At 39.8% G+C, this 12,640-nt stretch overlaps 1 protein-coding gene across 1 annotated transcript; it reads right to left on the reverse strand.

The window, feature by feature from the left end:
• Nucleotides 1-482: 482 nt before the first annotated feature.
• slc39a8 (solute carrier family 39 member 8) lies at nucleotides 483-11,692 on the reverse strand. Its single transcript, XM_029460634.1, has 8 exons — nucleotides 11,069-11,692; nucleotides 9,795-9,957; nucleotides 7,488-7,657; nucleotides 7,275-7,397; nucleotides 6,199-6,354; nucleotides 1,885-2,092; nucleotides 1,465-1,649; nucleotides 483-717 (listed from the first exon to the last, which is right to left on the reverse strand). The coding sequence occupies exons 1-8, from the start codon at nucleotides 11,291-11,293 to the stop codon at nucleotides 571-573; spliced, it is 1,377 nt and encodes a 458-aa protein (XP_029316494.1). The 5' UTR covers nucleotides 11,294-11,692; the 3' UTR covers nucleotides 483-570.
• Between the last annotated feature and the right edge of the window lie 948 nt (nucleotides 11,693-12,640).

The following is a 12,640-nucleotide window of genomic DNA, read 5'->3' on the forward strand; positions in this document are numbered from 1 at the left end:
TTATGGCGTAAACGTTCCACTAACTTGATAGTCAAAAGATATAAAAACATTATTTTTCCTTTAAACATTTTGGTTTTACTCGTACAAAACATTCTCTTTACATTCAGCCCGGCCGCAGGAGCAGAAACAGAAGCAGCTAATTTTCTTATTTGATTTTTCTTCCCGGATTGTCTCTCTCTCTCTCTCTCTCTCTCTCTCTCTCTCTCTCTCTCTCTCTCTCTCTCTCTCTCTCGCTCTCTCTCGCTCTCTCTCGCTCTCGCTCTCTCTCTCGCTCTCTCTCGCTCTCTCTCTCTCGCTCTCTCTCGCTCTCTCTCGCTCTCGCTCTCTCTCTCGCTCTCTCTCGCTCTCTCTCTCTCTCTCTCTCTCGCTCTCTCTCGCTCTCTCTCGCTCTCTCTCGCTCTCTCTCTCTCTCTCTCTCTCGCTCTCTCTCGCTCTCTCTCGCTCTCGCTCTCTCTCTCGCTCTCTCTCGCTCTCTCTCTCTCGTCTCTCTCTCGCTCTCTCTCGCTCTCTCTCTCTCTCTCTCGCTCTCTCTCGCTCTCTCTCTCTCGCTCTCTCTCTCTCGCTCTCTCTCTAGCCGAGGTTGATCGATCCTGCAAACATGGTGATCAGCAGTATGATGATGAAGCCGGTGAGCAGTCCGGCGTTCTGGATGAGGAAGAAGATGATCTTGTTGGAAGTCCCCTTCTGTTCCCGTAATATGTTGTCCATCTCTGGAAACTGAAGAAAGACGGTCAGATATCAGAACATACAATTATTGTTCCATAATGGGAAGTAACAACATACAAACAAGAAGTGTGAAACGTGTGGCTAATTCTTCAGCTGATTTCTGTTGTGCGAGTTTCAGTTTTTTATTGCTTCGCTTGTGTTTTCTTTGTCTTCTAACATCTTGGGATCAGTTTCACTTTAACACATTATCTTCTGGGTGCTTTTGTTTCTTTTGTCTGATAATCCATAAATAAAATCAATCAATCACAGAATTATTATTTAGTTTCCGTTCAATGAAACTGGAAGAAAAATACACAAGTTAATGTTTTCATCATCTGACGGCTGGTTTAAAAATGAAAACACCAACAATAAGTTTGTCCTGCAATAATAATAATTCAAAACATATTTAATATTAAAAGATTTATATAGTATAAAACAATACGTTTGTGCCACTTGGGGACAGCATAACAAGCTGCAAACACAACTTTATATATACATGTATATTATGTATTAGAGTCACAATGACTGTATGTCCAATATTTCAACAGGAGGCTGAAACGCTCTGCAGAGCTGAAGGGAACCGCACTGTCAGGTGATCATTTGTCACTTTTCACATGCATTTAAAGCATCGTTAATATCAAAGAATATGTGCAGAGAGGGGCCGAACACACTGTTTGTTTTGGCTTCTCACAGGATCTGTTGACCATAAGTAACTCTTAAAGAAGACCCAGATGTGTAATCTCGTGTAATCTAACTCACCATGTCTGCCAGAGCAATGTACAGGAACATTCCTCCTGCGATGGCAAAGATTGCGTTGGGGGCATAGTTGCTCCCGAGCAGGATGCCAAACACAAGCCCGATGTAACAAGACATGGCCGACAGCATGTTGAAGAAAATGGCCTGCGGGACGCTCATACCAGAGTTCAGCAGGATAACAAAGTCGCCTGCAGACGGAGCAAAACACAGGGTAGAAATGTAAATGAGATAAGTTTGAACATTATTTTAAAAGCAATGCGAGTAGTGTAGTAGTAGAGTTTTGTTCTGGGAAATACTGTTTGATTAAAAGAGTTTTTGACTGAAGTACTCAGATCTTCTGCCTCTTGTGACCGAAATGAGAATTACAACAACAAACGTAATATGCTATAAATCCATATTCAGTATGTAGTAGCTGTCACTCACCGAGCTCGTGGGGGAACTCCTCGCACACGATGGCGGTGGACGTACTGAACCCCGTCAGTACCGACACGGTGAACGAGGCGCCGATAGCGAGACCATCGATGAAGTTGTGCAGCGCGTCGCTCAGAGTTATCATCCACGCCACTGTCTTGATGCTGGACACGCGTTTCCCGCGCAGCCAGTGGCACATCACAGCAGACTCCTGCATGTCCTGCAAGAGGGGGGGACCCGGTTAAAAACAAAACACTACTGTTTGATTGATTCAAGGAGCCACAAATATAACAATAATATCTTTAAGAGTTCAAATCATCAAGAAAATTAAGGAGAAAGTTGAACATGTAGTTTCTGTCATCTGATCGATGCCTTGGTAAAGGTATAATACGTAACATTTCCACTATCTTTAGTTGAGTTGTGTCGTTACATTATCCTAAATGTTCCAGAGAAATGTGTAATTTTACTGAAGGTCATTTTAGAAAATAAATTAAAGACCCATCTTTTAAAATTTGCTTTTTTTTAATGAACTTTATTGGTATCATTGTTAATGTTTATGTTGTAATATGATCAACATTTGTGTTTGTTTTTCCGTCACTATTGCTACTTACTTACTTTCTTTTCCTAAATGAATTAAATGCAGATTTTATATATTAATATAATAATATATATTATTATATTAATATAATATTATTAATTTATTGTTCCTGTTGATGGATGTGTCGGTTTATTTTTGTTGCTGTAAATAAATAGAATTAAAATTAAAAATATATAAATATTATTTTATAATTATTATTTTCTCATTAATATTATAAATATTGCTTTAATACCCTACATGTTTAATTTGGACATAAATGCAATAAAAAAAAAGCTTTTTCTTTTTTTACTTGCACATCTGAGTTGGGAGATTTGTTGAGACATTTCACTTGTCACCTCACGGGGGTGCTGTGGGTCAGAAGGATTCATCCACTCCAGATCATGAATGTCTGGAGAAATGTTCACAGCAATCCTTTCAAAAGTTTCCCAAAGTGGAGACCCATCAATCAGCAGTCGACTTTGAGGAAATCTCACTCACTAAATGCTTTAAATCAACAAAGCGTGTCCATCTTGGATCCACAGACCACCAGATACGGATGAATCAAATGACAGGACATGCTTTTCTCTTAAATGAATCTGCAGCATGTTGCAAAGGAACATAATGGTGCGAGTGTCTTTAATGTGAGACCGGAGAACGGACATAAACAGAGCCTTTGGGTCCTGGTTAAAGATACTCTGCAGCAACAAGACGGCCCTTTTATTAGCCACGGACAAACAAGGAGGCTTTGTGCTCAAGTCAGACAATTCCAGCATTTAGCAGGAGAGGAAGAATCTAAACCTTCGTCCCTCTGTGACACCGGCATGTCTGTTTGTTTAGTATTTTGTTTCCCTGATGAAACACAAGAGATTTCACTGTTAAATATTAACAGCGGCTCTAATCGTCCCCCGTCACTGATAACAGCTCAATAAATTACTCGTAAGGAACACATGGACATATTCTTCTCTCTGTAGTCGTTTTGCCCCTTTTCATAGTGGTTGTGAGTCCCTTTGTGTCTCTATGCAGCTCTCTTGGTCTATTTGTAGCAATTGTATGTCTCTTTGTGGTCATTTTGTGTCTCTTTGTAGTTTCTCTGTGTCTCTTTGTGGTCGGGTTTCCCCTTTTCATAGTGGTTGTGAATCTCTTCGTGTCTTTATGCAGCTGTCTTGGTCTCTTTGTAGTCTTTTTGTGTCTCTTCCTGGCTGCTACGTGTCTCCTTGACATTTGTAGGTAAGGTCAGAGTGCCCCTGGGCCTCTGCACAGTAGGCTCGTTAAGTAAGACTCATGATGAACTCAAAACCATACAACTGATAAGATGCTTTAAATACGATAATGTATTTATAATCCATGATTTAACCCTGCCCAGTGTACCTGTGATAGAGGACGTCATTACTTAAGATAACACTTCATGGAAAACTCATTGGTTTTACAAGTTTATTTAAAGATTAGCTACTCATTAGATAAAAGGTTATTGAGTACAAGTGTGATAGCTGACCGCGTTCATCTGACGTGTGCAGACAGAGTTCATTTAATCCAAAAGAGTTATAATTCCCCCATCTGTACGGTTTAAAGGCACAAAATATAATTTTCTGCCACCGGGCGTCTCTTAATCATAACAATAAGAAAAGACGGAGATTGGTTACGTGGTGAAGTAGCCCGTGGGATCATGGAAGTTGTTATGTTCACCACCATTGCAGTCAGCTTCTCCCGATTGAGATACCTTTATTATGCATCGTTCAGGAGGTTTTTAAACCCAAATACAAACAGTTGGTTGAAAGCCCGACCAGAGGGGAATATTTTGGACCAGTGTTACACCACAGTCAGCGGTGCTTATCATGCCGCCCCCCCCCCCCCCCGTGCTGCTCACTCTGCTCTGTAAACCTGTTGTGAGGACATCAGAGAAGTGGACCAGTGAGGCGGTGGAGGACCTTCAGGCATGTCTGGACTGTACTGACTGATGTTTTTAGGTCTGCTACCAACAGTCTGGATGAGTACACAGAGGCTGTGACGTCCTACATCAGCTTCTGTGAGGACAGCTGTGTACCATCACGCACCAGGGTGAGTTACAACAATGACAAACCCTGGTTCACAGCCAAACTCGGGCAGTTACGGTTGGAAAAGGAGGACGCATTCAAGAGTGGGGACAGCGAAAGGTAAAGAGTCAAAGTACAAGTTCAGCAAGGCAGCGTGAGAGAAGCTAAGCGACTGTACTCTGAGAAACTTCAACAGCAGTTCTCAGCCAATGACTCTGTCACTGTCTGGAGAGGGCTAAGGCAGATCACCAACTATAAGCCTAGAGCCCCCCACTGCATGAGTGACTCGCGCCTCGCCAATGAACTGAATGAGTTCTACTGTCGCTTTGAAAGACAATGGGACAGACCTGACACCATCCCCCGCGACACTTCATCAGCTCCAGCGCCCCCCTCCCTACTTCCACAGTGACACCTCTCTCCATTCTTGAGACGGACATCAACAGAAGTAGAACCCCCGCAAAGCAGCTGGACCTGACTCTGTCTCTCCTTCCACTTTGAAGCACTGTGCTGATCAGCTGTCAACATGCCACGTGCCAGCATCAAGGCCTCCACCATTATCCCCGTCCCCAAAAAAACAAGGATCACAGGACTAAATGACTACGGACCCGTCGCCCTGACCTCTGTGGTAATGAAGTCCTTTGAGCGCCTTGTCCTGTCCCACCTCAAAACCATCACAGACCCACTCCTGGACCCCCTGCAGTTCACCTACAGAGCCAACAGGTCTGTAGACGATACTGTCAACATTGCCCTCCACTACATTCTCCAGCATCTGGACTACGCAGGAACCTGCTGGTGGACTTCAGCTCTGCCTTCAACACCATCATCCCAGCTCTGCTACAAGACAAGCTCTCACAGCTGAGTGTGCCTGACTCCACCTGCAGGTGGATCACAGACTTCCTGTCTGACAGGAGACAGCACGTGAAGCTGGGGAAACATGTCTCTGACTTCCGGACCATCAGCACCGGATCCCCCCAAGGCTGCGTTCTTTCTCCTCTGCTCTTCTCCCTGTACACCAACAGCTGCACCTCCAGTCACCGCTTCCTGGGCACCATCATCGCCTTCAGGGACATTACACATGTCTCTGTCTCACTACATATACAACACAGGACTGATGACACCATGACAGGAGAGAGGAAACGTTACCTTCAGGGACATTACACATGTCTCTGTCTCACTACATATACAACACAGGACTGATGACACCATGACAGGAGAGAGAGGAAACGTTACCTTCAGGAACATTACACATGTCTCTGTCTCACTACATATACAAACACAGGACTGATGACACCATGACAGGAGAGAGGAAACGTTACCTTCAGGGACATTACACATGTCTCTGTCTCACTACATATACAACACAGGACTGATGACATCATGACAGGAGAGAGAGGAAACGTTACCTTCAGGGACATTACACATTTCTCTGTCTCACTACATATACACACAGGACTGATGACACTATGACAGGAGAAGAGAGGAAACGTTACCTTCAGGACATTACACATTTCTCTGTCTCACTACATATACAACACAGGACTGATGACACTATGACAGGAGAGAGGAAACGTTACCTTCAGGAACATTACACATGTCTCTGTCTCACTACATATACAACACAGGACTGATGACACCATGACAGGTGAGAGAGGAAACACAACTCAAATATATAACATAGGTCTAGTGTTTTTAGACATGTGTAAATGTTATGAATGGTACCTGAGAAGTCCCGTCTGAGTGCGGAGCCTCTGGGTTCGGGCTGCTCTTGTCTGTGGCGATGGTGTTGATGTTGGACAAAACGATGGAGTCCTTTTTCTCCAGTAAGTCTCCGTTTTGGAGAGATTTGTCTGCAGGAGAGAAGTGGCTGTGGCCAGGCTAAAAACAAGAGAGATGAAGTAAGTCAGCTGATGAGCAGAAAGAAAGTCTGCGATACAGTATTTACAATATTTAAAGCAAAGTTTTAAAACTCCTACTAATACTTTTACAAGGGGGCTAAGCTAAGCTAAGCTAAGCTAAGCTAAGCTAAGCGACTGTTGGCCTTAGCTTCATATTTAACGTATAGCATATTTCTCAAAATGTCAAACTTTTTATACTGTACAGCTTGTACATAGTTTTCTGTTTTCCGCCTGATTTTATTTTTGTTATTCTAGGATGCCGAACAACATCAGGCTGCAGGTGAAAACTAGCCTTTAAGCTAACTCGGGTACATTTGTTTAAATGTTGATTTAAGTACTAAGTATTTTAAACTTTTAAATGTTAAGAAATGCTTACTGTATTGATTAGCTTATTGAACTATTGATAGAATAACTAATATTAAAGCACTGAGAATAAAATCCTTGTAAAAATGTAATAACCCATATGATGCATAGCAGCTGGCCCCCAGGTGATTTAACATGAACTAATCTGGCACGCAATTAAAAGGTTTTGTACACCTCCGGTTTAAAGGATTAGGATTCTGTGCCATCAGCAAATCTTTCCTTTACTGAAGGTCACAATGTGTGACGTGACCCATGTGCAAAATGTGCATGACTCCCATAAAGGGTCATTTCCCTGATATAGTCATTATTAAGTAGCCTAATGAGCAAATAAATCAGGTGATGTAATGGCAGTTATACGACTGTAGTACAGGATAACACTGCAATAAAATTGTGTCAGAGGCCCCATTGCCTTCACATCCAAAATGTCACTCAAAGACACAAAATTAACACAAAGAGACACAAAATGAACACAAAGAGACACAAAATGAACACAAAGAGACACAAAACAACAACAAAGAGACTAAAAAGTCATCTTACCTCATTATCCATCCCGAGAGCCAGCTTGAGAACCTTCTCCATGAAGAACAGGAGATAAAACCCTCCAAATATTCCAACTGCATTCGCCACATAGTTGTCCAATTTGGGATCAAAACCCAGGGCCTGTGGATTAACAGGGAAATGTTAGTGGCACATACAACACCTCCCTTTATTTAGCACGGATCTTAAAAACACGCTCCACCTCTCACAGACCTCTGGTATGAGCTGGAGCACGGCGTTGGAGAAGAGCGTCCCGATGGCGAGGCCGATGAAGTAGGTCAGCAGTTTGGGGAAATAAGACTTCTTGGTGAAGGGGACCAGGAAGAGGCCGAGCAGAGACGACAGGTTGATCACAGTGACCGCCAGAAACCCGTAACCCCACACTGTCAGGGCACAAGTCAAGAACCAACAGTTACTAGTAATCAACATTATAGTGCAGGTTACACTCTTCTAATGCTTCAGGTGTTTCTGCATCATTTATGGGAAGAGACGTTAAAGTTTCTGTTCCTTTGAACCCCTTTTTTCTTTATTTACTATACACACACACATATATATATATATATATATATATATATATATATATATATATATATATATATACTATATACTGTATGTATATATATTACATATTATATATATTTTTGTCCTTTTGGCTATAATTACAATTATAATTATTTGTATTATTTTTTTCTATTCATTAGAAACAAACTGTTGTTTTTTTATTCTTAAATTGTAAAACACGTCACTTTTAGAGGATTTTTCTTTTGCAGGATGTAAAAAACAACAAATGTAAAAGAGTAGAAACACTATGCAGGACATCTGCAGGTGGTTTTATGCTATAAACAACCAGATTTATTTTTTGCGACAGCATTCTCCAGAAGGAAAACACAACAAAGTTTCATGTTTCAAAATGTGTCACCTGTTTGCAAGACGTCCTGTACAACCTAACAATTCAAGCACTTTCAAGCACTTTTCAAACCTTGAAAACAGCTCATTAAAACAGGAAGCCTGTCCTCGTTTGCAGAGGAGAGATTCTGCTCACAGCGTGCATCATTGTCAACACGCTGAACAACAGTCACAGATGGTTGTGACGGTGTCAACAGCACCGAGGAGGGGGGGGTCTGAGAGTCAGCCCAGGACATGGTGAGCCAGGGGTGGAAGAAGCATTCAGATTACTGCAGTAAAATCACTTTCTCCGCTGCGACAGTCTCCTGTCTTTATAATAGAGAAATGTAAGTGTTGTTAAATGTATTGTTTTAAATAACAAAAACCTTTCTGAAAGCCAATCCCAACACTTTTTCCTCAACATTGAACATTTTTTATATTTAAATTAAAAACGTAAAAGTCATCAAGTCAAGTCCCTATTCTTTTAAAAAAGGTATAATATGTCAAATTTCCCCAAGATACTAGTCTTACCTGCAGTATCCTGGTCTTTAAAAAGACAGAAGACAAGGTATTAGTACCTATATAATATATAATAATTATATTATTGGCCAGTTAATCTAACCTGTTCAAAAAGCATGGCAATTAATTTAATTTATATTTAATTATTGATATTCAGTTAAATAAATGTCTCTGTCTGCCAGAAGCTTCATAAACTGACTTTTTATTCAATTTTAAGACACATTTTTACCATAAATATTTACATCTTGGTGCTTTTTAACTCATATACTATATTTACATATACATACTATATTTGAAGGATGAAGGATTTTAGTCCTCGGTCGTCTGGATCTTAAGTTCTCAGAGAAACAAGCTGAGCTAACGTTAGCTCGTAGCATCCTAGGTCCCCCGGGAAAACACTGATTTATACCATGAAACTGCTTAATTGTTTTTCTCGGTTTAAATCAGCGGGTCTGTTTGTTTTGGGGAAGAAGAGACCTCTGTGAAGAATTCGGCTCGCAGTACAAACCTCCTGAACACTGAATAATAAAGTAATCCTAATTGGGAGAAGCTGCAATGAGGAACTCCCATTAACCGCTATGCTGTCTTTTGTTATTGTTTTGATTGTGAGCCTCTGGAAGAATCAGAATTTAGTTTATTGCCAAGCAGGTTTATTTGCTTTGGTGTGTGATGGTGCAAACATAGACACAGTAGGAGAAATTTAAAATAAACAGAATTTTAACACTTTAAATATTGATAATTGTGTACAAGAAATATAAATATAGTAAAAAGAATGTAATGAAACTTATGTACAGTGTATCTTAAAGGGGAGGAGCTGTGGTCGTAGCAGAAATGTGCAAAATAGTCAGAGGGATGTGCAAAGGTTCCCACATACGGAGTACAAGGAAGAGTTTGTAGGGTACAGATGTGTGATCACAAACGACAGGGGGGGGGGACAGTGTCAGTGGGGGGCTCTGGCCTTGTTGATGAGGCCGACTGCAGAGGGGAAGAACATTACATATTGTATGTTTAACTTCTAAGTCCAAGTCATCTCTGCAACAAACCCTCATGAACTGTGAATTATCTGAGCTCCGGGGGTCTCAACAAATAAACCTCCGTTGTGATGAAGCAACTCACCAGTGTAGTCTGGGGGGAGCAGAACCTTGTGGGCGGTGTAAGGGCAGGAGGGCAGCAGCACCTGGGTCAACACCGCGGGGCAGATACTGCCCAGATGTCCCACAGTCAGCTGACTCACATTACTGAGCCCGAAGTGGGACAAGATCTGCTCTGATGAAAGGCACTGAGGGGCAGAAAGAGCAGATTAAACATCTTTTAAATCTCTTTCTCGTCTCTACAAAGCAGATATACTACTTTATATTTAATGTGCATCGGATTTATTTTATATGCATTTTGCCTGTTTTTGTATGAAATGCGCTTTATAAATAAAGTTGTATTATTGACAGGGGATAAAAGGACATGACTTATGAAGTTAGCCTAATCGTAATGTAAAGGTAAAACAGTACATGTCAGTGTAATGTGTTTTAAATATTAATTATAGGCTCATATAAAAGCTTTAACAACTCGTTTAAATAAGCTTCTGTGTTTTAATCGTATTTTTATTATTTGTATCTATAGCTACTGTTCACTTCCAATGCCCGTTCCTAAAAGGACCTTTAAAATAAGAAATATAAAACATGTTCACAGAATACAAAGTTATTATATGTGGTTCTAGTTTGATGACATTATAGGAACAGTTTATAGTGCATATCCCAATTTAAAAATGTAAATATTGTGTGCATTATAGGATCCTTAAATGCATTAATTAAATAAATAAAAAGCAAAAACTATTCGCAGCGAAACAAAGAAATAATGAATAAAAAACAAGTTAAATCAAAGCATAACTACAGACAACAAATCAGATATATTAGAATATTTATTACAGTATATATATATAGTATAACTATATATATATATATATATATATATATAGTTATTATTATAGAAGGTCAATATAAGCTTTCAGTATCATGTGCAATATTATTTTTATTTGTTTTAATATCATTGCCATTATTACTTTTCTATTTTATTTTACTTTGTATTTTAATTTATCTGTTTTGCATAATTTATCTTATTTGTATTGTTATTCTATTTTACACTGGTGTTAGTATTACTTATCATACACTTTCTATGTATTACTTTTTATTATTATTATGTTGTTGTCCTTGTTGAGCAACCTCTGGCACAACTATTTCCTTCAGGGTTAATATAATAACAATTTAATCAATTAAACGTTTGTTGTATCAACATAAATGTGTGTGATACTGTTATAAACCATTTAAATTCCGTTCAGTCGTATACATGATGATTAATGCGTTTAAAACAGCAGTAAATATAAATAGTTGATAGCTCACCTCTTGGTCTGCCAGCGGGTTTCCTTCAGTTATTGCCTCCAATCTTCTGTCTGAGATTAACAGCAGTAAATTATCCAGATCCTCCGTTGAGATTGAATTATTTTGACCATAATATCGTAAAATATTCTCCAGAAATACCTTTCCATCCTGGCCAACCACATTTCTACTGTGAGTGTGTGGAATAAAAACCAAAAGGCACGTAATTAAACATCTTAAATGAAACATCTCTGAGTTTAAAGTGTTAACTTCAGTGAATAAATCTAAATCTGCATTTTACTCAGAAGTCAGGACGTCCGAGGAGTTCCGCAGCCCGCAGTCAGACCCATGGCACTCAGGCGGAATTTAAAGGGTCGGCGCTTAAAGTTTCTTGCAGGCTGATTAAATTATTGTAGGAGAAGCAGTTTCCTGTGATGTTCCCGAGAGATCGATCAGATCAGGTTCAAAGATCAGTCTGCAGAGCCATGAAGGAAAAACATGGAGGTGACCGACCGCGTGCACTCATAATGCTTTCTTTTGTGACTGACTTTCTCACTTGGTATGCAACGTGCTCACACACACACACACACACACACACACGCACGCGCACACACACGCACGCACACGCACACACTCCTACTTGGAAGTGTGTGTGCAAAGTGTAACAGTGGTAATTGAGGTAAACGTGCAGAGATTAGTCGGTGACTCAGGTCACAGTTGTTCAATTATGAAACAGCTGGAGGAGAAAAAGATAAACATGAAACATGAGGTTTAAAGGTCGCGTGTCGCCCCCTGGCGGCAGCGGGGGGGTCGGTGCATGTGCTGCATAATACAAGAAAAGTTGCATTAATATGTTTTGGGGTGGAAGTACATTTAGTAAGTACTGCTTTAAGTACACATTTGAGGTACTTTGAGTATTTTGACTTTATGCTACTTTACACTTTTACTCCACTACATGCATTTGATAACTTTAGTTACCAATACAAAATATAAATCAACTAATAAATGATGTTATAAATAAAGAAACCCACCTTTACCATGTGCAACACATTAATGCATCACTAACTATAACCACAATAGTTTTGTACTTTTACTTAAGTTAGATTTTGAATGCAGGACTTTTACTTGAGTACGATGTGTGAGTACTTCTTCCATCACTGGGGGGTTAGGGTTACTACACGTTACTAAACTAGTAGTTTCTTTACATTCTGCAGTCATTTGCTGGTAGTATAACTACTTTCAGATTTGCATAGATTCAAGTAGCAGAGAACTCCCAGCTTCACTTTCTGTATAATCCTGCACAATCTGCTCATTTTAATATTTACACTCTAATTGCATTAAAATAAAATAAATACTTTGTACACTTGTCTAATGCATATAGTTTATTTATATTTTAGTTGTAGTAGTTTTGTATTATAGTGTATTCTCTAGAGATCCATCTATAATCCTGCAGACACACAACTTTCTGCTTTTCTTATCCCAATACTGAATGTTGCAGGATTATCGTGGCCAACATAATTCCCGATAACGATATTATCATAATATCTGTAAAACATTTGAAAATAAAAATAAAAAGAATAATGCCGTCAGTCAAAA

The sequence above is a fragment of the Cottoperca gobio genome, chromosome 22 (assembly GCF_900634415.1).
Source record: "Cottoperca gobio chromosome 22, fCotGob3.1, whole genome shotgun sequence".
Classification (NCBI taxonomy): domain Eukaryota; kingdom Metazoa; phylum Chordata; class Actinopteri; order Perciformes; family Bovichtidae; genus Cottoperca; species Cottoperca gobio.